Source organism: Mustela putorius, unplaced genomic scaffold (assembly GCF_011764305.1).
Source record: "Mustela putorius furo isolate JIRA1106 unplaced genomic scaffold, ASM1176430v1.1 tig00003869_pilon_pilon_pilon, whole genome shotgun sequence".
In the NCBI taxonomy this organism is placed as follows: domain Eukaryota; kingdom Metazoa; phylum Chordata; class Mammalia; order Carnivora; family Mustelidae; genus Mustela; species Mustela putorius.
The window spans coordinates 8,943,659-8,970,980 of NW_025422021.1; the positions used below are offsets into that span (position 1 = coordinate 8,943,659).

Below are 27,322 nucleotides of genomic sequence, written 5' to 3' on the forward strand. Positions count from 1 at the left end.
CAGAGTTGAGTGTCCTCTGCTCTTAATGAATAGCTCCACAGGTCCCTGGGATCCAGCAATGGCCAAATCCACAGGGATTAGAATAAGGCTTGGTTTCTTTTCTCAAGAAAGTTAAGTGTTTTTGCCTCTGGAAAAATAAAAGGAAGCACTGAGTTGTTTCATATAGTCTCCCTTTCCCTTTACAGATGTTACTGGAGGTGGTAGTGATAGTACTTTTATAAGCTGAATCCAGGCATATGCTCAAGCATTCTGCCCCTCCACAGGCAACAGATTGTTCCATTCCAGAACAGTCTGTTGAATCAGATTCTCAAGGGACACAGAGAAGACTTTATGTAATTGATGATACCTGAAATGGTTATAGAGGATGTGTTGGGGCTTCTGTTGATTCCCATAACACTTTCCCCAGGTTTTAGAAGATTTATGTGATTTATTTTTAGATTTTATTTAACATTTACAAAAATGATGGAGAGAGGGGAAAAGACTATATTCCCTTCAGACAGCAGCTGGGGGCTAGGGGTGGGAAATAACATCCCACCAGGTCCCTTGTCTCAATATGATGTAAAACAATTAAACCTAAAAAGAGTAACATTTCAAATATAGTTTGTTCATAAATTCAAACACAACAGGAAGGTCATAGAAACCATTACCTTCTTTGGCTAGAACCAGAACAACCCATTAACCACTTGATGGAGAAAGTCTCATGGGAATACAAACCTGGCTCTTCCCCAGGACAAGCAACCATTTAGAAAGGATGATCCATGGAAACCACATACATAAGATACTTTCCCCCCCAACATAAGATACTTTTAACCACACTATATGAAATATATACTTGGCTAGTGTCTATGTTAAGTGCAGTTAGCAGAGAAAATAAATTACATCACAATCCTGTGATTTTGTCAAATGATAAGGACATACATATATTAAGCAGGGCCATGACTCCTGATATCATGACGGTTGGGTTCAGGAAAGAAGCAATATGACTGCTTGAATTTATGGTGAAAAAGACACAGAGAAATAAAGTGTTAGATAGAAGTCTGTAAGAAACAAGACAGGAAATAACAAGTGTTAGAATGTGGAGAAAGGGGAACCCTCTACACTGTTGGGAATGTGGGTTGGTGCAGCCACTTTGGAAAACAGTATGGAGTTTCCTTAAGAAATTAAAAATAGAGCTACCCTGTGACCCTGCAGTTGCACTACTGGGTATTTACCCCAAAGATACAGATGAAGTGAAAAGAAGGGCCATATGCACCTCAATGTTTATAGCAGCAATGGCCACAGTTGCCGAACTGTGGAAAGAACCAAGATGCCTTTCAATGGACAAATGGATAAAAAAGATACGGTCCATATACACTATGGAGTATTATGCCTCCACCAGAAAGGATGAATACCCCACTTTTGTATCAACATGGATGGGACTGGACGAGATTATGCTGAATGAAATAAGTCAAGCAGAGAGAGTCAATTATCATATGGTTTCACTTACTTGTGGAGCGTAAGGAATAACATGGAGGACATTAGGAGAAGGAAAGGAAAAGTGAATTGGGTGAAACTGGAGAGGGAGATGAGCCATGAGAGACTGTGGACTCTGAGAAACAAACTGAGGGATTTGGAGGGGAGGGGGATGGGGGGTTGGGTGAGCCTGGTGGTGGGTATTATGGAGGACACTATTGCATGGAGCACTGGGTGTGGTGCATAAGCAATGAGTTTTGGAACACTGAAAAGATATAAAATAAAATAAAGTGAAAAAAAAAGTCTGTAAGAGAATCTAAAATTACTTACATTTTTATCTTAAATACAATTAAGAAAAGGCCTTAATAGTCAATGTTGGCCAAAGTCATCACTGACACACTGAGTGGATTTCAGATGATTCACAGAATCACAGAATCTGTGAGTTGCAAAAGCCCTTTGATTGTATCTCTAACGCCACAATTTCAGAGGGTAAGGAAACTGAGGTAGAATGAGTTTAAGTGTTTTTCCAAATCTACCAAAAGAATTCTTGATATTAGAACTCAGTTCTCTTATCTCTCCCCAGGACATTGTTTACCTGTCTCTGTTGGCACATTTTGTCTGATATTAACATTTCTTTATGCTAACATGTATTATGCAGCAGAATTAGGGGATTTGAAGTTTATCGGATAATGGGGAAATCAGTCTGAGATGCGGAAACTGATCCCAAAAAATCCACAAAGAAGACAAAGCACATACAGGAAATCAAGAATTAATTGCTGCAGCTCCCTGACAATCTGATGGTCAGGAAGGCATAGGGTTCCTAATGTCTGAACTAGATCCTCTCTGCCATAGTTCCAACTAGTACCTCTTGATTTAGAAAGCGGCTTGGGGGTGACTGGCTGGCTCAGGAGGCCGCACATTGGGACTCTTGATCTCGGGATTGTGAGTTCAAGCCCCATGTTAGGCATAGAACTTACATAAAAAGAAAAAAAGCAGTGACTCACCACTATTAACCAAACATTTGTGAGGTTTCAAATCCTAACTTGAGGTTTCTCTTGTTATGGTAATAAGATTTTTCACCATCTGGGAACATTAAATCAGAATCCTTAACAGCAGAAATGGGAATCATAAAAAACTTCAAATGTTTGTTGATTGACTGGTTACCTTAACTCAATTACACTGTTTGGAGTACTATATATAACACAGTTTTCAAAAACAGACAAACATCATGTCTCCTTAAAAGCTTTATCTAAATTATCTGAAATTCTGTTTTGTCAAGATGTCAAATACAGGGGCACCTGGGTGGCTCAGTAGGTTAAAGCCTCTGCCTTCACGAAGCTCAGGTCATGATCCTAGGGTCCTGGGATTGAGCCCTGCATAGGGCTCTCTGCTCAGCGGGGGGCCTGTTTCCTCCTCTTTCTCTCTCTGCCTGCCTCTCTGCCTACTTGTGATCTCTGTCTCTCAAATAAATAAATAAAATCTTAAAAAAAAAAAAAAGATGTCAAATACAGATCATGGATACATTCTAAGGACGTTCATATTCAATGTCATCAGGAACTAGGTCCACACAAGTACCAGATATCAGGTGCATCTTTGAAATAGAATCTTTTAGTTACGGGGTATTTAATCTATAGGAACACAGACTCTCAGAATGACTGAATTCTTTGTCGAATTGGACCGGTTCCTTCGGCATCACTCAACTGACTGAGGACAAACTGAATGTTTTCAGTGTGGATCAGGGCTGAGGATCTGAAGAGGTGAAGGCCACGGTGTAGGCTACAGTCTTTCTACCCTGCCAACAGCTGGCTTAATATTCCATTGAGTCATTTTCCTCATGCCGGCTGTGCCGTTCAAACACTGTAATTATTTCATATATTTTTACCTAGTTATTATCTTACTCACCACAGGCACCTGTAATTTTTCTGTATTTTTTTTTTACTGCTCATTTACTTATTCTTAATTCAGCTAATAATGGTTCCACATATTAAAATTATCATGGAGAAAGTAAGTGAAAGCCTCCTAGGACGGAGAGGCGGCAGATTCATTACAGCCTACAACAGGGAATAAAATATTATGTATATTTTTTGCAGTAAGTACATGCTAATTATGCAGCTATTTATAAAACACTTATCAACATTCAAACTGATACCCTTCGATGTTGTTGTTTTTTAAGCCCTGCTTTGCATACAAGATCGCTGCTTGTAGCCGAAAACAAACTTTGGGGGTCATCTGCCCACTGACTAGACAAAGCATTGGTATATCCTTTACATGATGCTAGATTCCTTTCATGGTGGTACAATAATGCATTTATATGGGGCACTATTTATAAGGGGCTTGAAGGTTTATAATGTACTTTCACACACAGAGCCTCATTTGATCCTCACATCCACCTGATGAACTGGGCAAGACAGGTATAATTACCCCTATTATACAGACAGGGTTCAGAAAGGTCAAGGATAATTGCCAAGTACTACAGCTTGTAAGACTCAAGTCTTAAACACAGGTCTTCTGACTTCAGACCTTGTGCTTTTCCCACCGTGTTACAGGGTCTCTTTACTACCCTGCTTGCCTTCGTGGAGCATCCCAACATTCTGGGCTGCGAATCTATCCCTTCCTTCACGCAATATGTGCTTGGAAGGCAAGTTCTCGAATCAGACCACCTGGGTTCATCTCCCCGCTTCCCTACTTACAAACGTGAGGCCGTCGGACAGTTAATCGGCCATTTAGAACCTCAGTCTCTTCATCAGTAAATGTCAGAGGACTGCTGTTACAGATGAGCTGAGACAATACTGGTATACCATACAGAACAGTATCGCAGACATATTAAATGCTCAGCAAGTGTTAGTCACCGTCATTATTATTGGTCCGCCCCCTGGAAATAAAGTGAAATCTTTTAAATGGGTGGTTTGGGAACTTTCCATGAGACCTGGCCTCTCTGGGTTTAACTGTAATGCTATTCCCATCACATCAGCTGCTCCTGTGTGTATGTGAGCCTATGAACTTGAAATTCCCAGGACCACTCTCTGTGTTGTCATTTTTCTTTATGTGCCTCGCATTTTCTTGCTTGGAACTTTTTTTTTCTCATTGATTTTCAGAATTCTTTGCATTTTTAGAAGCCTCTTGTTCTTGGCTATTCTTTTTAGTCTTAACTCAGGGGCTAGTATTCCCACCAGAGAAGTAGGATGTGGACTAACAACCCATTGCTGGGTTCAACCCACTACTATTCTAACACTTGCCAGCAATGGAACTTGGGTAAAACGACATACCTCCTCAGTCTCATCCCCTCATGTAAAAAGAGTACGCATCCCGTGGTGTTGATATGAGGCTGAGAAATGGGTATAAAATACTTTGTAGAATATCTGATAACACCGTCATTTTCTGAGAAAGAGGATGCATCATATCATGATCAAAGCAAGTCTTCCTTATTGGAAATGAAGTCTTAAGTTGCATATCTGCAGAAATAAATTGCACTGAGAGTAGCATATGGATTAAACACTTGCAGAAACAATTGGGGGACTACAATGGTAAAATTTGGCTTCAACAAAATTTAAGCTGACAATTTTCCTTAGACATCTAAATAATATTCCTAAAAACTTGGCTTAATCTGGAGAATAAGAACCCGATGCTGTTTTGTAAATCATCAAGAAGAAAAGCAAATTTTGAAAAAGGTTCCTCCTAGGGAACCTCAGTCAACTTCTAAAGAGAATGTCCCAGCTCAATTTGACAGTGAAATAAATGATGGAGGCCCTGCCTTTTCAATAAAGGAAGCTATTGCGTTTGCTATGTCTCTGTATAAGGGATACAATATATAGAGAAGTAGTTTTAGCTGAAACTTCGTAGTAAATCTGTATTCTCCTTTTTCCTCTTTGCTTCAAGAAATGAAATGAATTTTTTTCCATGCCAAAAGCAGAGAATTTGTGTATACTAAGCCAAAAGAAATTAAGACACTAGGAAAAAATATTTGGCCAAAATTATTGCTGTATTTACATTTTTATGAATTTAAATATAAGCCATGATCATTCAAGATGCTTTCAGCTGTAATGACAATCTGTCCCGAGTCACAAAGACTTGTATTTGTTGACATAACAAGGAGTCTTCGGCAAGGTAAGCTGCAGGGTTGGGCAGGTGCAGTGATGCCATCATAGAACCATTTTTTTTTTTCCTGACTCTCCATGCATTTCAGCTTTGACATATGACTTATTCCCCTACTCATTGTAGGAAGGCCATCACTGGCAACTGGGGCTATAGGCTTCCTGTTCTCTTTCCTAAAGTTTGAGAAGCCCCAGAACATCTCTCTTTGAATCTCAGTCTACTTTGGGCCTGCAATACGAGAACAAACCATGGCCAAGGGCAGTGTGTTACAGAGTAGCTAGACTGACCCACTGAGATGGCACTGATGACAAGGACAATGTCCCCTGCAGTTGGAATTATTTAGGGCTACATGGAGTTTCTCTAAACATTTGCCAGGATGTGTGTGATCTTAGGTGCTCTCTTGGCTCTATGTGTCTTGATTTCTCCCACATGTAAAATGAAATAAATATCACACTAGTCCTTTTTATGTCTCACATGTGGGGGCTGGGTGCTGGAAACATAAAGTAAATGATACGAAAAATGCTCCAAATCAAGGACATAGTTATTAAAATTCAAAATAATATTAACTTAGTTGTGATCACTTACTGAACTAAGGCCTATATGGATTTGTAAAAAAAAAAATAGTCTAGAGTTTAATCATAAAACACATAATTAAGACAACAGGGGAGCAATGCTGTCGTAAACATCAAAAGCATTAAAGCATTACTTACTCCTTGCCTACTTTCAAAGTAATGAAATGATCTTACATGTGGGCAAAGATTGAGCTGGAAGGATGTTGATTCAGCCCATTGTATTTGTTATAGAAAAAAAAATTTGAAAAAAAAAGTAAATATCCAATAGAAAGAGGCTAAGAAAATAAACTACGACAAATCTACCAGATAATATTGTGAGTTAATGAAAATGATAGCATGTTTTTCTCATGCATCTGCGTCACCTTGTTGCCCAGCACTATATGACACATTGTGTTTAATAAGAGTTTATGGAACTGGTTGGAAAAAAAAAGATGTAGGCACACCTGGGTGGCTCAGTGGGTTAAGCCTCTGCCTTCGGCTCAGGTCATGATCTCAGTGTCCTGGGATCTAGCCCCACATCAGGCTCTCTGCTCAGCAGGGAGCCTGCTTCCCCCTCTTTCTCTCTGTCTACTTGTGATCTCTCTCTGTGTCAAGTAAGTAAAATAAATTCTTTAAAAAAATGTAGTTTCATTTATATATATAAACATACACATACATGTCTGAAAAGATACCCACAGCATGCTATTAAGTGAAGAAGAAAATATTATTAAAAAGCATATACAACATGATCTCACTTTTATAAGATATCTATACTTTGAAAAAAATTTGCAGAGAAGTATTTAATGGCAGAGAAAGCTATTCATAAAATATTTTTTAATGACAAAGTACACAGAATTACTTATAGTATGATTCTCTTGTTATACTTAAAAATATAAAAGAATTAAAAATATATATATATATATATCTACCTGTGAAGAAAAAAGACTGGAAGGATACATACCAAAATGTTAACAACGGTAATACCTGACAGGGTTATAGGTAGTTTTATTTTCTTTTTTAAAGACCAGTGGAAAACTCTACTGAATTTTAAGTGCAAATCTTAAAAAGATTCAAGAAACTAAAGATGAAAAGTACAGAAATTGAACAAATATAATTTTAAAAACTCATTAGAAAGCACTTGTATTCATCAGGTGAAATCGTGTTCCAAGCATATCTAATGAATAGAGATTTTTCTCTCATTAGCGTATAAAAGGCCTGAGATATTAATGCTAAAGAGAGTTCTACCATCTTCCTCCGCGCTAAAAGCAAAATTGGAGGTGACATACAATGTGGATTAAGGACAGAAAAAGGTGTCAGTGGCTCAGGGCTCAAATCTTTTCTGTACTAGTAATTACCTTTCTCTGAGCAAATCATAATTTTTCATTATCCTCGTTTATTGATTTGGAAAAAGAGCAGTGACAGTACTGACTTCTTCATAGGGCTGCTAGGCACAGTCACAGATATTAAGTACTTTGAAAAGACTCAGCCAAAGCAACTCACTTTAATCCAAGTGCTTTAATGGAACGAGGTTAAGTATTTTACTCTCCCTTCTCTCATGTTAATAATATGGGGATCAACCCACCAGCTCAGCTTTACCTGATTTCTCCCTGTGGCTGGTGCATGAAGTGTTAGCAGTTTATGGGTACTAGTTATTTGGTCTGCTCATCACCTATTTCTCCATTTCCTCTCTTTTTCTTCACAGACAAGCTCTGGGGGACTGTTGGGAAAGTGCTTTGCCTTCCTTTGACCAAGATGTCAGCAGGGACCTGAGCTAGGCCAACCCGACCCTCCTTCCTAGGGATGTGGGAATCAGCCTAGGATGCTTGGAGCAGATTTGGCCCCAAAGCAGGTCTTTATTTCTTGCGCCCAAGGCCCCTTTTGAAAGCCTGGGCTCTTCCAGGATCCCTTCAATTCTCTGAGTGAACCCAAATCCCTCTGAGAAATTCCTATATTCTTTAAGATAGTCACAGTTGGTTTATGTTACCAATGACCAAACAAACATAGTCTATATAAGAAGCCGACATAAGATGTTCCTACAGAAAAAGGGGAACTAAAAATTGAGTCCTCACCATAATATAGAAGCACTGCCATGATCTTCAGGGACCAAGCCCTTTCTGTTGGCCAGCCTGCAGCAGGGTAAGCCCCTGGCATCCCTGGGATACCCTCCCTCGGTCGGCATCACATAACAGCAATTTTTGTTGGAGGCTCTTGTTCCCATCTAAGGACTAGACATGTTGTCCAATATGGCAGCCACAAGCCACACATGGCTATTTAAATGTAAATTAACAAAAATTAAGTAAAATCACAGATTCTGTTCCTCAGTCACAGTAGCGAATTTCAAAGCTAGTGGATCCTGGTCTAGCAGAAACAGAATATTTCTATGATTGCGAAAAGTTCTACTGAACGTTTCATATATTTGGTTTCAATACGTTAGGCCTACTTTGCTTTGAGTCAACTGAAACACAGATAAACATGTATCCTGCAATGCATTGTCAAGAAATGTTCTTAAACTCTAAAGGATAAGCTCTTAAAGAAATAATATGTGGAGAAAAAAAAGTGACGCACTCCAGGCTCAGAATCCTATGACCTGGATGAATCCTGACGCTGCCACTTGCCTTGGGTATGTCACCCCACTGTTTCTGAGTCCCAGAATCCTCATTTGTAAGACAAAGCTAATACTAACCCAGTAGACACCTGGAAGGATAAATATGGGTCAATGTTGTTAGCAAGATACCTAACACAGAGAGTTGGTTCAAAATAGAGCAATGAAGAGAATCTAACTTCTCGTAGGGCCAAGTACGAAGGAGGTGATCTGAGGGCACTAGGTACTTTAGAAGACACCCAGCTATCCTGGATTCCCTCCGTCTACTGAGAAAAGAATCGGGATCAGATATCATAGGCCTCCCTTGATTCCACTGTTCACCTTCCTGACTTTCTCTCCTCTACCTACTACCATTTTCCCTACACCTCCCGACCTGGACATAGCATGGACTTCCCCTCTAGGAACTTCTGTTTTAAAAACAGAGATCAGTGATATGAATATCCTCAATCAGCTCTAAAGCAGAACAAGCTAATAAATGAAAGCAGAATTTGCAAAAACAAAGACTTGGGGTTTCTACTTGTAAAGATGGCATGATGTGGCCCGCTATATTCCCTCACTCTTCTCTGCATTTTGTTGGCTTAAATCTTATTGATATGCTAACTGTTGGAAAAAAAGAACTCAGTGGTGGTTTTTATTTTTCCTTCTAACAAGTCTCAAAGGTCTAATAACGATTACCATGTGTGGATTAAAAGAGCACAGAGAGATCCTGAATGTGTTAACTTTATTTGAGAAAAATGGAATATAAGCCAGAAAGAATATATAATGTATGTGAGTCTCATTAAGCTGTCATTACTTGGAAAGATAGTTTCCAGGCAAATAAACACCCAAATCTCACTCTTGCAGTTGCTTCTGAATAACATATTCAACTCAAATCTCCCATCCTCACACATTCTGTTGACTTCAAAGAGAATTATGAGTGAACAAGAAAATGAGAATCAGGTAGGGCAATTATAATTCTGAAAAAGAAAAACATGCAACATTGATTGGATTGCTCAGAGGAAAAAAAAAAAAGCCATTCTCCTTCAATAGATTTAACTACTCAAAAAGTCAAAGTGTTTTGGGGTCTAAATTTTTGTTGCTTTAAATATAAAGCAGAATTGGAAAATATACTTTCCCATGACCCCTGAAGTTGAGGGTGTAACTCAATAACATTCACCGTTTTTATTCAACCTGATTTTCTGGATGCTCTCTCTGTGCCAGATACCATGTACTAATTGGTCAATTCAACAGACTATTGAAAAGCTGCCCCAAACAAAGTCAGTGCTCCAGCTGCCCAGGGGAACTGCCATTAGAATTTCCAATTTTGTGTGACTTCAGTCAGTGTGACAATAATAAAAATGGCAATGAAGGAATACATTTGGTTTCTGGAGGACAGGGTGGAGTAGGACAGGTGTGAAAGAAAAGCTACCCCATTATGGTCACCCATATTTATGCGCAAAGGGATTAATCCTGGACCTTGGAAGAAGAATGCAGGCAGGCCCCAGGTCATGCTGTCAGGTATCCTGCAGAGGTAAAGTGTCTGTTTCCAAGGTCAGGGAACTGTCCCTACTCTCTAAGAATTCTCTAAGAATACTCTTCTCCATAACTTTCTTTAACCTACCTCTCAGTTATGTATCACCTTCCTGAGGTAACTTGGCTCACATTTCTCTACACAGGTAACGGGGAGGAGATCCTTACAGCACGACCAAACCTGCTAGAGAGGGCTGGTGTCTACACTGGGGGGAAAATTGTGGGTGTTTCAGTTTGACAGTGGTGGAGAGCATGACCCTGCCTGGGCTGTGACTTACCTTCAGAGAATGAAATGAGATAATGACCAGATAGATACGAGGTGTCTTCAAGGGAATAGAAACTTCAAAACACAAAAGGATATTGGGCCACCAAGGCTGGGCAAAGCTGGGTATTTGGCATAAAAACACAGTGCATCATAACAAAGTCATTTAAAACAGAATCTACAGAAAAGCAGAGCAGAAAAAGAAATTAGGTTTTTGCAGAAAGCTTTAGAAAGGCAAGAGTATCTATTCATTTGTTCTTGGTCGATGGTTCTTCTGCGTTGGCTTGGGGGATTTGAGTTTGACTGTACATAGAGGTACTACATTTTAAAAATAATAATGTTCACAAGCTTGAGATCAAAACTCAACGTCTTAGGACGGTGAACAAAAAAGTACAGTATTTTAAAGAGACAGTGCTGGTCACCTTAGCCACAATGCATATTTTAAAAATACCTATAATTAATGAGCTACCCATGGGCATTTCCACATGTGCAGGATTCACATATGGTCCTTTCTTTGTCTACCTTACACCATACATCTTTTGTCAACATCTGTTTTCCTTTATGTCTTTTCTACCCCTTGTTTCCATAGGGAGCAATGAAAGATGAGTGGACAATGGAATTCTAGAAAAAGGAGGCGGTAAGAGCAGAAAGTTGGTGAGGGAAACAAAAGCAGGGGGAAAAAAGGGACAAGATAAAGGCTAGGAGTGGGAACTGCAGCAAAACAAAACAAAAAACAAAACAGAAGCTCTCTGACACATTTAAGATGGTAGCTGAGATCTTTGTGACATTCATGTCACTTTTCAAATAGAAAATGGTAAAAAATGTACAAATTTTAATTGAATATATTAGATTTCCAAAGTCTATACTTTAAATGATCTTACAATTTAAAAATTAAGATATAACTGATATGTAACATTGTGGAAATTTAAGGTGTACAATGTGTTGATTTGATATATTTACATGTGACAATAGGATCATCACTGTCCTGTTTGCTAACACCCTACTAAGTCACATGACGACATTAGACTCATTTACATGTAACTGATGAGTGTAATCTCACACTGTCCTCACTTGGTGTTACCAGCTATTTTAGTCCCATTATTCAGTCCCAGAGAAGACACAGAGAAGTTGCCAGACAAGCTATATGGAACTTTCCCCCTTAAGTACAAAAGGACTTCGGCTTTGACTAAGTTTAATCTCTAGGATCACCTTTGTATAAATTTTAGATATTCTTTACAGATGGTGGGTAAACTCCTATAAGAGTTTACAAGAATTATGCTACATAGTAGCTTAAATTTTGCTAAAGCAGAGATTTGAGGAGGGGACCCCAAGGCTGGCGAGCTGGTCACCTAGCACAGTATCCAGCCAGCACCCACATTTCAATGTGGCTTTCTCATTCTCTGCTCACAGGCAGTAACACTTGAGAACTGATTTAAAAAATCATTGTCTACTAGATAATAATTTCTCAAGTCACTAAATGACTAATGCTGGTCAGAGAAGTAAAAAGTTTAGGAAACTAATAGGTCTTAGGCAGAAAACAGATGTTCTGTAAATTAAGAGAAGGTACTGTCAGATCCAGGGGTGTACATTTCTATGATGAAAACCAGTTTCACTGTTGACTCTGACATTTCTCACTGTATTAGAAGCCCAGAAATGCCAAGGTCTCCCACCCTATAGCATCCATGTTTCATGGGCCTGTGCTAGGGTTATTTTGAGTGTCGAGGAGGACTGTGTAGAACATTCATATTCTTGATGATGGGAAGATACTGATTTGTTCTTTTTCTCCAAGTCATGAACATTCTATGTAAGAAAAATGGAATCAGAAAAAAACACAGATAAGGAAGTTCAATATTAAATTATGATGTTGACCTGGTTCTAACAACAAAAATGGAAGGGTCAGGAATCACATTCTCCATGCCAGCTACAGAATGCACTGATTTCTAGGCTTCAGTTTTTGAAGAAGCAATAATCTAGTCCCCACCTCTTTCAGAGGTGACTTTAAAAGGAAGGATATATTTGTTCTTCATGGGTAATTAAGATCTTACAGATCTTTCCTTAGATGCCATGGTCTCTCATGTACCAGAATCTTCCTTGTCAATCAATACTCACTTTACAGAATCTGCTGTTTCTTACACTAGGCAATCACACATTCTGGGCAAATAGTTAAACAGAGGGGAAAGATCAGTTATATTTTTCTTGATGCCAGGTTCTAGAAATTTGGTTTATTAGAGGTTATGTATGCCTCTAAGAAGTAAGGACTCCCCTTCTAATGGGTCCATTGAGGGTTTTCCTTTCTCAAGAAAAGTTTTTCTCACATTCTTCTCACTCAGACATCTTCAACCATTCCCTAGTGTTTACTTAGCTTTGCACTGAAGACCCTGTAAGATCTGGCATTAAATTCCTAGACCTTACTTTCCTCCTCCCACTTATATATATGATAGTCAGGCAGAACCAGACCACTTGGTCCTTCTAGGTCTAGGTCAGTACTAATGTTGTCCTTCGGTACGGTAGGCTTAGTCCCCAGTCTCTCATTACTAGCCTCCCACCTTCCTGAGGGCCACTCCCAAGGCTATATCCTCCATGACACTTTGCCTGGTCCCCTCAGCTGGTCCCCCTCCTGAAGAACTTGCCTTATGCTCAAGTTATTTGCACATCCCTCTATGTCCTTTGGCAGGTTATAAACTTCCTGAGGACAGAAGGGTGGCTTCTTGGGTTCACCTTGCCTAGCACCCAGCTTTGAGTCTGCCCTACAGGAGACTCAACAAATATTGAACTGAAAATGACTGCTCTAGAGTCAGAGATCCTGGCTTTTATACAGACTACTCCCCAATTAAGGTACTGCATGAAAACAAATCCGATTATCTCTGTATAAATGAGAAGCTAGAAGGAGGAGATCAAATAAGAAGTAAATCAGTGGCAAAATACTTTTCGGAGGTATATAGTAATAATGATGACTTTACCTTGAATATATTGCAAAGGTGATGGAACTGGGCTTTGAACTGTCACTAAGTATTTGACATAAATCTTTGAACTTCTTTTAGTGATAAATGTTCTCGGCATGCTTAAAATAGTAACCTATTATTCTGAGACAGGCTTGTAACATAGGATTTTTTTTTTTAAGTTGAATACTTGCTGTTCCAAAGTCATGTACAAGATGGTAACTGAAATGGAGAACAGTATGTAACTCTGAACATGTAGCTCAGTGGTGTGATTCGTCTCATTCATCCTCAAATCTCTGAGTTGTAGTTAGGAGGACTGGTTCACCATAAGGCAGTGTTATGAGTAGAATGTTTCCCCCCTGAAAAGATATGTTGAAATTGTAACCCTCACTACCTAAGAATGTGATCTTATTTGGAAATAGGGTCTTTGCTGATGTAGTTAAGAAGGAGGCATCAGCGTGAGCCCTAATCCAATATGAGTTGTATCCTTTATGAAAAGGGGAAATTTGGACACAGAGGCAGATGTACAGAGGGAAGGCTATGTGCAAAGGCACATAGTGAACATGCCACGTGAACATGAACATGCCATGTGAACATGAAGGCAGAGACCAAAGAGAAGCAGCTACAGAACGAGGAATGCCAATGGTCGCTGGCAAGCCACTAGAAGCTAGGAAAGTGGCAGGAACAGATTCTCATCCGCAGTCATCAGAAGAAGCCAGCCCTGCTGTCACCTTGATCCTGGACTTGTAGCCTCTGGCACTCGCAGATGATATACCTCTATTGTTTAAGCCACCCGGTTTGCGGTCTTTGTTATGACAGCCCTAGCAGGATTGCACAGGTGGGGGTGTTCAGTGACACCCTGGGGCAGCCTGAGAATCTGCAACTGCAGACAGAACCATTTTACTCTTAGCTGGCACAAATCCTTTATGGAAATACATAGGATTAAAATGATAATCTAATCTAGTCTATGGAAGGTTATTTCTAAAATGCATGAACAAGTCTGTGCCATCTACAAAGGACAGCCAGAACTGGGGCGGGCTAAAGAGGGTCAGAAAGATTGCTCCCTGACTTGTCCACAGAGGAAGGTTCTTTAATGTTAATATACATATCTTCCTTCTGAAACTGTGTGGCTACACACACTGAGAATGAATTCAGGTTTTTTGTTTTTTTTTTTAAACAGTGCTCTGCATGGATTTAATGGACACACAAAACTGCTCACTGTTTACCTGTTGCTTCATTTAAAGCTGGCTCAAGGCGTATTGTTTCTAGAAAATGCTCTAAAATTTTTTCAGGTGTTCCTGACATCACAGTATACCTGGATAAGAAATAAAAACCATTAGTTTTTCAGAAGTGGGCAAATCATTAAAGAATAACTTTTTACATACCTAAGGTTTTTATGTTTTGTATTTTATTTTGTTTTCATGTATTTGTTCATGTTCGGAATCCCAGTGAACCATCATGACTTAACTTATGGCTCATAGTCTCCTTATGGTAAAAGGGACCATGTACCTTGCCAAAGCCACACGGGAAGGCAATGAAGAAAACTCCCACAAACTAAAACATTATTCTTTTTTCCCTACATGGAACTAAAGAAAACTTGGAAAGTGGCTCTCGCAGGCTGGGAATGGAGAAACTTCAGCCTTGCTCTGAGGGAATGGAAAGGATCATGTAAATCACAGGGCAGTTCAGGTCAGGCAGGGGGAGATGGTGAGGGGAAGTGACAGTAAACTAGGTTTCCATATATGGGTTATTTGTAGCAAAATCTCAGTCCCACATTGGATTCCCCTGCCTATTTCTGGAATGTTCTGTCTTTCCCAACTGTACACTGGTATGTGCTTTGGAAACATAGCTAAGAATAAAACAAGAGAAAGGAAAACAAAAACCTAAACACCAGTGAGCAAATAAACTCCAGTAGCATCGGAATAGGAAATAAATCAACAGTAGAAAATTCACAGAATTTATTTTACTATCAAATATCTGTATTTTGGGGGAGTGGGGGTTTTAGTCATTATTTCAGAAGATCCATCCATGGGTTTCAACAATCCACCGGACAGGATTTATGTTTTAAACTGAATGTGGGTTATTTCGAAGTCATATTAAAGATAGCAATAAAACAGTGAATGAAAGCTATAGGCAAAATACGTTAAGATGATCTGAGTGATCCTATTCTAAAACTCAGACTTTGCTTTTCTGCTCGGGTTTTCACGTAAAACAAAATGATGGGAAGAAAAACAAGAACGAAAATAAAACTCGCGTATGTTCAGAAAGCAGTGGTATAATTCAGCTCCAGAAGAACCCAGATTTCTTTTTCTCCTCACCAACACCCTTTCCTTGCCCGTTTGAGACCTTGCAGGAAGTGTGTTGAGATCCCAAGAATATTGCGAAGTATTAATTGTCAAGGTCTTTACCTCCTGCCTGTAGGGGTATAGAAGGAGCAAGCCAACTTATAACCCTGTGCACGAGAAAACAGAGACTGGGTGGCGCGAGCCTGGGACTCAATGAGGCAGCAAACGCCGGCTCCCTGAAAGGTAAGGTGACCATTAGCCAGGACTATGCTGTGGGTGCTTGTGAGTGTATACATGCACTCAGGACCAGAAAGGAGCTGAAGAGTTACATCTTTGAGGAAGCCTGGCTTTGGAGTCTGGAAGAGGAAAGGGGGAATAGAAAAATAATAGATTTTAATCTCAAAAGTGTCACTCTTTTCTCCGAATACATAAGGCAAATGACAAGGGTTTTTCCTTGTGTAGGTGGTGCCTATTCGAGGAAAAGAGAGGGTGTCTCTATAATGACTCAGACACATAAATGGAGAAAATTGCTGAGGTCCTTCAATAATTCCTGAAACACACGATTCTCGGGTCATGCTTCCCACATGAGCTGGGAGATGAGTAGCATCTGACCACGTTAACAAGGAACCGGGTTACAGAGGGCATCAGCCTCTGTGGAGTGTTTACTATGCCCCAAACAGCTGGGTGGGCACTGAACAATGTCGTCAGGCTTATTCCTGCTTGCTAAATATGATCATCACTCTGCAGATGGAGAAACTGCTTGGCAAGGGGAGGCCGCAGACCTGTGGTCAGAGTTACTAAGGGCCTGCTGTGAGCCTGGGCTGGCTTTGGAGCACAGGTGTACGTCTTGTGGTGTCACTCCGGGTGGGTACCTGGATCCAAGATGCTCCGGATTGAGGCTATGTCTAGATACCGGCCACACATGCTGAACGGGAGCTTGTTTGTTTCCGAAAACAAGTTTTATTTACTTAAGTGTATAAATACATCAGATCAAACACCAGTTACGTGGACTGGACAGGGCACTGGGCAGCTGTTGCTAGGCAGCTGCGGGCTCTAAAGCTCGCTACAGAGCAGATGTGGAATCAGTTGGACATTCGTTCCTGCCTCTGAAGTTTAGCTCTGCCAGGTTGGCTTCCCATTCTGGTGTTTTTGGTTTGGACACTCCTTAGTTAGAGTATTATGTCAGGCCAAGAAGAATAAAGACGTGTGTGGGGGGCAGCCAAGATAGGAAACTATCATCTCATCAGAGAGAAACAGTATCTAACTGTCCACCCAGTGGATCGCAGAGGCCCCGGGATCTTGTTTTTGCTACAAATGGCTCCCTCTAGTGGTAACAGCTGGGGGCTGCCTTCGCCCATCCTCTCCCTCACCAGCTCCACAGAGGGTAGTACAGGTGTGGACACTCTCTTAGGGTAGGGAACTCTAGAGAGGGAGGGCCAAGGAGCTCCTGGCCAGACGTAGCCATCTGTGACCTTGCAGCTCTGGGCTTTGCTGAAACATCATGTTGCTGCTTTGTCTCACACTGAACGCTGCCAGACGCCCTCTGCTTGAGCTCTGTTTAAATGAGGGACCTGAACACCAGACAGCATGGCTCCCTTCAGTTTATTGCATGAAGGAGCTCCTCTAGTCCAAGTTAAAGAAAACCCCAATTGGTTACATTATCCAAGCTGTGGGATTTTAAGCCTGTGACAGAAAATCTTTTCCAAACACCGAGTCTAGAAATGAGGACACTTCTCTCTGCACCTAGAACAACAACAATAAAGGATGGGGAAGGAGGAGAGCCTAAAAGAGACTATCTTTCTGCAAACAGGATGGAGCTGAGAAATTGATAGGTCTCAGGAAAAAGTAACACGGGAACTAAAACAGGAATAGTCCCTTCAAATTTTCTCTTTCCTCCTAAAATCACGTAACCACAGAGCAGAAGATATCCAAAATGGTAAACGTTAGAGAGCCTCAGATAGTTTATTCATCACGAGAAACACTGTCCTGCTACTGACGTTTTAATATCATCCTCAGAGTTGAGTGGCTTGGGTAGTCAGGCAGTTTTGAAAGTTTAAAATGCATACATAAAAAACTGTTCTGGATTTCGCAGGGGAAAAGCGAATCAGAAAAATAACATTACTATCAGCACCAATGTGGTGACCCCCTTTGAGCTCAAAAAGGATGATTTCTGAAAAGACAGAGGCCCTCAAAGTTCCTAAGTCCATCCATAGACAGCATTGTTGGCATATTATCAAAGTTATCCAGAACATCAGGCCAAAATTCACTCACATGGTGCCCCCTTTTAACTCTGGTCTGGCTTCAGAAAGCCCAACATGGGAAGGGGCCCCTTGAGAGAATGGCTTTTTCCTCTTCAGGGAGCTGATCTTGCCTACTGCATTATTTTGCGCTGACTGATATTTCTTAAATGGTTTGCTGTGAACATGCACACGTTTTTGAATTATATAAGAAATCTGGATTGGTCTGCAGAACACAAAAAAGGAGATATAACGGAAATCAGATCCAGGCCTAAAATAAATTGAATACATGGGCTTCTCCTCTTCTGTTCCCTTTAGTTTGATTTCATGAAAAAAAAAAAAATCTATATTTGGAAGGCGCTCTGAATAGACTATGTTGTAACAAGCAAACGTTTTTGATCATTCCCCTGTGGTATGAAGAGGTGAAGGAAGCGGGCCTCCAGGGGACTTCTTGGTCAAATGTTTCAAGGTTAAGGAGAATTTTCAAGGCTTCCTTTTTCTGGTAGCAAACTTTTCCTGAGACATTGTAGGCATTATTAAAGAATGCAGATTGCCACTATAAAATGGTCTAGATATATTTAAGCACCCTAAGGAAAATCAACGGGGAGGGGCCAAACTTTCACATAAAAAATGTTTTCAATTTCATCCCCTATGGGCTCAAAGGATGACTTCTAAAAACATTTATGTAAGAACATCTTTAAGAATGGATAGTACCAAAAAAAAAAGAACTCTGGTTGGCAATTTATAAGCTTATATGTGAAAGGGTAGTTTTTTAATAAAGTTTGTTTTATGTCAGCCCTTTTGAAATATATTGGTCTGCAATGTTTAGGTGATAGTGTTGAGGATACAGTATTTACATACTGTATTTGGCTATAGTAAACTTCATGGCCAAAGGCAGAAAAGCATTTAAACTGGTCAAGCTGGACCTGGTACCAGTTCTGTCATTACAAGCTTTGTAATCTTGGGCAAGTAACTTGCTTCTCTGAGCCTAAGTTTTTCCCATCTGTTAACAGGGTTTTGTTGTAAGGATTACACAAAACATGCAAAATACATTATGGCTATCCAACATTATTCTATTTTTTCCTGCCTTCTTTGAAAATATGTTGATTCATCCAGATGAAAATGTCTGCGCTTTGGGCTTTTCTAGTCTAAACAGTATAAATTCATCAGTTACTGTGAGTAGCCTGATTAAAGGAACACCCCATTTTTGTTGCAAACAAAGGGAAATTACTTGGGAGGCATTCTTTTTCAATATATTATTTGGTGACACTTCTTTAGCTACAGAATGGGTGTTTTTATTATTCCAAGATTGAAGATTGATCTCTACATTAAAAACAAGATTCTGCAATCTTCTACAATTTCTTAAAGCTACATTTCCTTATTCTTCTGTCTTCCTATTTGAGTGTTGGTACCTTTGATGAGGAAAACAGCCTCATGCAAGGAGTTGCAACAAAAGATGGAACTGAGCATAGAGAGCTGAAAAAGGTTCAAGTTAGACAGGGAACCCGAGACATGGGGAGCAGACCTCCTTTCAGTGTTAGCAGGACTGGGTATTGATAAGGACAAATGGATGTTTCTGGGCTGCAATCAATAGGCTGTCTTATATTTGAAGTCTGGGTTCCCGGCCAAGATACTCATTCCGATAAGATGAAAGCACTTCTTGGGAAATCCTACACATGAAATTCAAATACCAAAGGTTCTCATCACCTCGGGGCCTTCCCATCCTTCGCACTGGCTGGCATTCTTATTTGCATTGTTCTCCCCGTCTTCTCTTCCAAAGCTATTACAGCTGAACACCGTAGACAGAGAGCGTCTGCAGAGTAGGGGAACAGTCTCCTCTGAATTCCTCCAGGCAGCACCACACTCCACGCAGTGCCAGAAATGATACATTATACTCCACAAGATGTGTGATTAGTCAATAGAGAGAAAAAAGTCACACACACTGCTGTCTTCCACAAAAAAGGAGAGCATGCTATTGTAGAAATGATGATACCATGTGAAAAGGTTAATCATAGTCTGGCAATTGCAGTGTTGGATGCAAACCTACTTTTGCTGAGGCTGTGAGTTTCCTTGATTAGAAGCCCTGTTCCCTGCTGGGACCTTCTCCAGCACCAAGACATCTTGGTCATGTTCTTTAAGTCTGACTGTATTCGCCTCAACGTCCTGTAAATACAAATTACACCACATACAGATGCTGCTGTTTTCTCAGACAATGAAAAAAATTTCAAATGCTTCAGAAACTCATTTGGTGCTTGTGATGCTAATTGTTGCATCTACAAATTAAGTCATTTTCAAAGTCAGGGCTGGAACGGTCAGGGAGAGGACCAGATGAGGTTTGCATCTCGTGGTTTTAAAGCTGTGCTTTTACCCCAGATTCAGAAAAACAGCGGAGGAGGGAAGAGGGGGTTGTGTTCTGAGAAACCTTTCAGAGAGGTGGCATTGTGGGAAGACAGGAGAGCAAGGGCACTCATCCTTACAAAAATAGGTGGTGGGCTTTGTATTCTGACTTTCTTCTGAGGGTGTGTGGTTTTCACGGGTTTGTACCTTTTCTCTCTCATCAAAAGGCTCTGTTTACTTTTTTAAAAAATCTGTTTGAAATGTATTAAACATTTTTTGTCAGTTATTTTGGCCAATTTTGTAAACTGTATCCATAATGATCCCAATCTGATTCTTTCAAAGAATTATTTTTGGGTGAGTGCAAATTTTGTGTGTGTAAGTTTCAAAGAGTTATGAAAGTTTACCTCTAAATTTCAATGTTATTTAAACAATTAAGTTAAAAATTGGAATATGCTTTTTCTCATCATTTGGCCCCCATTTTAAAAGAAATCAGTTAAGAACCATGTCAAATTCCATAAGGCATTTTTCTCTATATTATTTGGTGGCATATAATTTTAAATTTAACTTCCTTTGCATTAAGGGAATGCATTCCCAAGACAAACAAAAGCATTCCCAAATGTTGTCAGAAATTCTACTACCAAAGGCAAATGCTTAACAAGGTTGTGTACAAATAGGTGTTCCTACATAAGGAATGGAGGAGGAATTGCAAATCATCATGAAGTAATGCCAAATGTACCAGAAAGCACAGAAACTGCATTTCGGACATCAGGGTAGGCTAGAGAAAGAAGCTAAGGCTGGGAGAGGCAGGGAGGGAGAAGAGCAAAGCGATCCTCGAGGGAACAGTCTCTCAGCGTGAACTCAAGCTTGGACAGGATGGACTGCGGGCCACCTGAGAGGCCAAGGGTGGTAGGAAATCACCATCATCCCCAGAAGGCCACAATCAGGCCACCAGCCCAAGCTCTGTCATCCCTCCTAAGGGACCAGGGGTTGTGCATGCATGGGCGCATGCGTGCTGCATGTGTCTGGGAGGGGGGAGACCAGGGACCACATCTCTTCAACATCACCCACACTCACAAATACTTAAACTAGCTTAGATTAGGCCCATCTGCAGAACCAACCCTAAGTACGATTTCATATCTTCATCACCCCAATTATTCTTCACCTACCTGCTGAAGTCTGAAATTCCTGTAGTACAAATCAATTTGACATAAAACACTTGAAATGAAAATGCTTGGTTGGGATAACCATGAGTGATGGAAATTCCCACTCACATGTAATCACTCAGTAAATCAGGAGAGGGCGTGATGATACAGGAGAGGTTCAGAGTTGGGAAGAGACGGGAGGTAGAGACTAAGAAGGTCTAGGATGGAGAAAGAGCTGGAGAGTGAGGCGGGGAAGGATACAACATGGCAAAGCCAGACTTGCCGAAGAGAATGTCTCAGACTTCGACATTTGGCCAAGGCAATCCTTATTTTTCTTTAATTCTCAGGGGCCGGTAGGGATGTGTGGAATGATCTGGTCCAGCGCACACACTCCATTTGCAGCTTTACTGGAATACCCTCTTTGGGTCCCAGAATGCACAAAAGCACAGAGACCATACCAGGTATGTAGCCAAGGCTCTTTACTCTTAGAGCATTCGGTATTAGCAGTACTGCTCGATAAGCACCACACTACCATCTTTGCTTGTCTGGCATAAGGAAAAAGGAGATGCCCCTCGGCCACACTTCACCTTGGACTTACCCTCAGGATCCGGTTGAAATCCTCCTTGTCTACCCTTAAAAAGTGGCAATTGTCTTCTCTCAAGACGATAGAAGCAGCTCTTGGCGCGTCATTGACCAGTGCTAACTTGCCAAAGTCATCCCCTTCATGCAGGGTACAGACCACACCCTGGAGGGAGCAGAATACTCTGATGAAGAGGGTCCCCGAATCTGAGCAAACACCCACTCAGCCTCACACCACAAGACCCCCTTTCTCCCACACACTGTATATATAAATGGGCTGCACCCAGGAATGCCAAGGAGAGTTACATAATTACACTATAATGTTTTATTTTTTTTTCATTGAGGAATATGGATTATGGCCTAACTTAAATGCATATATTTTATGTATTTATTTAAAATGTATACATCTCTGAGGAGAGGAGTCCCAGAAGGTTCAATTCTACTGAATGTAATTTAGATAATCTATGATTGGAGATGCCATAATGTCTTTTCTAGATTGAGTAACAATGTTGTTGCAAGTTTAATTGTAGCACTGTTTTGTTAATACTTATAGCCACACTAGTAAATGGAGCATAACAAAGTTTCAAAAAGAAAAAGATATATATATATATATACCTTGCCGTAAATGACTACATTCACTGATCCTTTTAGAATAATGTACCAGGAGGTGCCTTCTTCCCCCTGGTTAAACACTAGATACAAAAAGATGAAAAGACTTGTGACAAGAATAGAAGCACATCAATATAAATTACAGCTTATCAAATCATCATTTTTAAGTCCCCAGAATTATGCATTTATTCCAAAAGGAAAAAAAATTACTGGCAAATGCTAACTTATTCAGGTGGAATAGTATCTCCTTTTCTATAGAACAGGAAAGGAACAGAAACACTGTGCTACTTGCTATGCTCTAAACGATATGAATTTACTAGAATTCAGTGCACTAGCAATCCATTTCTTAAAGCAATAAATACACTTTCTCCCACCATTCATCAAAACTTATGATGCTATAGAAAATAGTTTTTAAAAGTAATCTGACCACAAGGGGAAAGTTTGAAAACATGCAAATCAGAACTACATATTGTTTATGGATACATATCGACACGTTATTTAAATATAGGTTGGAATGATACCCACTACATATAAGGTAGGAGTTACCTTGGGGAGAGAAGAAAAGAATGAGATAAAGGAGGGAACAAGGGGTCTTCAATTGTTTCTATAATTTCATTCTTTAGAAAACATGAAAAAAATGGGATAATGTTAGTGTTTGATGAAGATGAAAAAGGTGCTTATAATAATCTCTATTCTTTTTAAAGATTTTATTTATTTGAGAGAGAGAGAGTGAGCGAGCAGGGATGGGGTGGGGGGTGGGCAGAGAGAGACTCTCAAGCAGTCTCTATGCTGAGTATGGAGTCTGATGCAGGGTTTGATTTCATCACCCTGAGATCATGACCTAAGGAAAACCAAGAGACAGACACGCAACCAACTGAGCTACCCAGACACCATACTTAAATATTTTATTTTTAATAAAATGAAAACAATCAAGAGTTTGAATGAAAAAAATGAATGCTGTAAGTCATCAGCGATGATAAAAATAAAAAATATTCGGGGTGCCTGGGTGGCTCAGTGAGTTAAGCCTCTGCCTTTGGCTCAGGTCATGATCTCAGGGTCCTGGGATTGAGCCCCACATCTGGCTCTCTCTCAGAGCCTGTTTCCCCCTCTCTTTCTGCCTGCCTCTCTGCCTACCTCTGAACTCTCTCTGTCAAATAAATAAATAAAATCTTAAAAAAAATTTTTTTTAAATAAAATAAAAAATATTTGAATGAACTTTTAAAATGTAGAGAAAAAGCATTCTTACTAAAATAAATACACATGTTAGGAATACCACTTTTGATGACTGAAAGTAAAACATTTTGAAATACAGTTTTTATAACTCTTTGCTTTTACGATTCATGTTCCTACTTTATTGACTAACACAGTCTGAAGAAAGGGCAAGGTTTTCCAAAGAACATCTCTTGAAAAGTTAACAGGTGTCCATTTAAAAAGGTGTCCTGTGTTTCACTAAGTTTAAAAAGTATCCGTTTAAATGGAGTGAACATTTTTCTTTATTGCAGAATATCTGCAAACCTTAGCATCTTGATGTGTTTTCTGATTCTCCCTGGGAGATTAGAGAAGGCAGACTTGAGTAGACCATGAACCATGTTTCTCAAGAGTGATTTTGGAGAACTTGGGGAAAATGATGGCCTAAACAATTTTGATCACATTTATTAATATCAAATTTCAGTTTCTTGCTTCCAAATACCAGCATAGAACTAAACAGCTTGGGTTCTGGAGAGATGATATACTAGCATTGCTTCAGTATCTGAAGCAAAGAAATTCTCTCTTGGAGCTGAGAGCAGAAGTGAGAGAATAAAAAGCAAGCAGGGTCATTTATCGCTTTAACAGGAATCTCGAAAGATAGACTTATTCTCCGAAAACCAAACTGAAGTGAAGTCATTGTGCAAAGGTCCTGCGTGGGGTCCTTTCCTGATGAAGTCACTGTTTCCCCCGACCCACCTTTAAACACTGTCTCGAGTCAGCAGGGAGCAAGTGGGGACTCAGGCCACCAAGAGCTACGAAGCTGGAAAGGAAAACCCCCATGCAGTAGCAGAGCAGACGCATGCTGAGAACAAACCAGGTCCCGGAGAAACCAAACCACCACGCGACATTCTACTAAGTCTGACCTGAGCCCAAAAAAAGAAAGCATTTGCAGTCAGGTTCCTGGGGCCTGTGCTCACGAGAGGCTCGCTGGGCACAAGTTCAACACGTTTACTTACGCACAGTTCCTCCTTTGGCATGAGATTCAAAAATGAGGACCCCTGCTAACTCTCGTTTCACCTAGAGGAAAAAGAGAAAGAATTCAGAATGGGTAGATTTGGGGGGTGGGGTGGGACTTGTTCTCCTTCCAAGCAGTGCTGACTGTACCCTTATGTCCAGACAGCCACCCCCCATTTTGCTGGCAGCTCCTCTCATGCAGAATCACTTTCACTAGATTTGCCACCAGATTCTTAAGGCTCTGACAAGAGCGATTTTGTAGGCTAACTCATATATAAGATGATCTCCCCAGAAGCCATGTAAAACACAGCTTCATGTGTACGAACTAGCCAGCTTCTCTGCCCGTGGTTCAGCCTGAGTGAGAAGGTGGGAACATCTACGATCTCATCAGACTCTGTTGCTGTGAGAGGCCCTTCCTTTCCTCACACATACTGAGTCAGCTACCCATGTGTTGGGCAAGTCAATGCCTCAGAGGTGAATAATTAAGCCTAAATGTGTGAGAGGATTTATATTCCCACACAGCTGATTATTTTAAAAATTCTAAATTATGGCCCCAGATTTTGGCTCTATTTCCCTAAGAACGAAGTGACCTGAGAATTTCCCACAATGCCAGGGCCCCTGGGGTTTGAGCTGGAAGAGGAGACTCCCTGCCATCCTCTCAAATCCCACCACGCTGGGCAGGTCCCAACAGGGGAATGCTGGGAATCTGGAGCACAGGTAGGGGAAAGGAGTCTCCCCTCACTTCCCTCTACAGCACGAACTCATGATGCCTACTACCCAAGCTGAGGCACCCAGGCATTAGACCTAGGCCCACCCTAATGGACAGAGTGAGGATGACCAGGCAGTGGTGTGGGAGAAGGGCGGCTGGGCTAGACCATACCCCTGAGTATTGCAGGCAGGTAGGTAAACCAGCTGCTAGACCCCCAGAAGTGCAGCAGGTGAGGAATGGGAAGGCGGCTCCTTCTGAGTTGAAGAGGGAAGGGAGCCCTTTGCTTGGAGCTGTGGCAAAGCAAGTTCCTCACTGCTGTCAGGAGACCTAATACACCCCCACCCCACCACCACCACCCGATGACCCTAGGCACGGCAACCAAGTGATGTCATAACGCCATCTAGTGAGCTGGGAATGAAAGGCAAATTAGACACGGAGATATTGCTGAGAGGCCTTAGAATATGATCTGCAGATATTGAAACAACTTCTGTTTATATTGCTGCTGAATTACTAGCATATGGGAGACTTGTTACCTGGAAATCACATTCCTGCATTTCTTCTATGGGAGGAGGTATTTCTGTCCCTATTTAGAGGCCAAATTTCTGTCCACTGCCCTCCTAAATAACCTAATCACGTAAACGTTCAGAGTCTGATATAACAATAGGGCCATTTTTCGCTACATTTTTTGGGTACTGCTATTAGGCTCTAACATCTGAAGCAATGTTCTCTCGAAACTTCTGCTTCCTTTTGAAAGGGCAGCAAAGCTGGGCAAAGCTGGCCCTGTGGGCCAAGACAGGCCATCTCGATGTCTCTCCTTCTTCTGGCTCTCTAGTTCAATGAAAGTGTCTCAGAGGTCCTCTTAAGGCCTAGCTCTCTTGTCTAACCCAGATTCATTTTTGGAAGGATGAAGTTCGTTCTTTGGTCCTACTCACTCACACTACTTTAGGATTTAGGGCATGTGGACAACCACTAACAACAGGATAATACTTGATCCATTTTGGGATTGTTCTTGGGTATAACTTCCTTAGCATCTCATGAGGGAGAGTGGGGGTGATTTATGAGGTATGAGGTAGCATTCAGGTATTCCTTCACCACCACCCCCATACCATAATACTCTTCTCCACTGCTAACAGTGCATTTTCCACCCCACACCCTCCTTGAGGATGCTCAACCAGGAGACAACCTACTGTGGTAGACAGATGGGATAAGGCCTTAATGTGAATGAGCTCTTCATAGATAATCTCTAGGTCATCCACAGTCCTCTGGCCAGGTCTACAAAGAGAAAAAGTAAAAAGAAAACAATGAGAAAGAAAGTCATTGCAAAAACTTGAAATATAGAAATGGGATTCAGGGATCAGTAATGTGTTAAGGGGATTTCTTAGGAGCAATTTCTGCAAAAAGATATTGACAAAGGGAAAGATCATGCCATTATAATCCCTAAAGGGATTTTTGAAATGAATGGGTTCCTTGATGAAAGAATGTGCCCATAGTACCCTTCCCTTCCAATCTGAGGGAAGAACATCCCTACTCACATTATAATCAGCTAATTCTCTCACTTTGTGATGACTGCTCTAAAAAAATTGCTTTTCATTACCCTCTGAATCAATAGCTACAAATCTTGTCTTTTAACACATCTAGGAACAATTGATTTCATCAACTAGATGATTGATCCAAATGATTTGGGATCCTGTGTGATGTCTTAGCCTAACAGAAGAATGCTCCCATCACTGTTTTGGGTTATGTAACATGCTTCCAGCGCAGGGCTCAAATAGAGGGTTAATACAGACTCAATATTTTCTCTCCTGCCCCTGAGGA

At 40.7% G+C, this 27,322-nt stretch overlaps 1 protein-coding gene across 7 annotated transcripts in view; it reads right to left on the bottom strand.

The window, feature by feature from the left end:
- The window catches only part of RAPGEF4 (Rap guanine nucleotide exchange factor 4), a 291,090-nt gene that overhangs the window by 39,038 nt on the left and 224,730 nt on the right, over positions 1-27,322 (bottom strand). For all 7 annotated transcript variants that reach the window (XM_013052073.2, XM_004744082.3, XM_004744081.3 and 4 more), the window contains 7 exons: positions 26,695-26,779; positions 24,801-24,861; positions 22,603-22,679; positions 22,007-22,153; positions 19,977-20,092; positions 14,634-14,722; positions 10,568-10,646 (listed from right to left, as the gene is read on the bottom strand). In XM_013052073.2, coding sequence (XP_012907527.1) covers positions 10,568-10,646; positions 14,634-14,722; positions 19,977-20,092; positions 22,007-22,153; positions 22,603-22,679; positions 24,801-24,861; positions 26,695-26,779 — 654 coding nt within the window. The remainder of the gene's footprint in view (positions 1-10,567; positions 10,647-14,633; positions 14,723-19,976; positions 20,093-22,006; positions 22,154-22,602; positions 22,680-24,800; positions 24,862-26,694; positions 26,780-27,322) is intronic.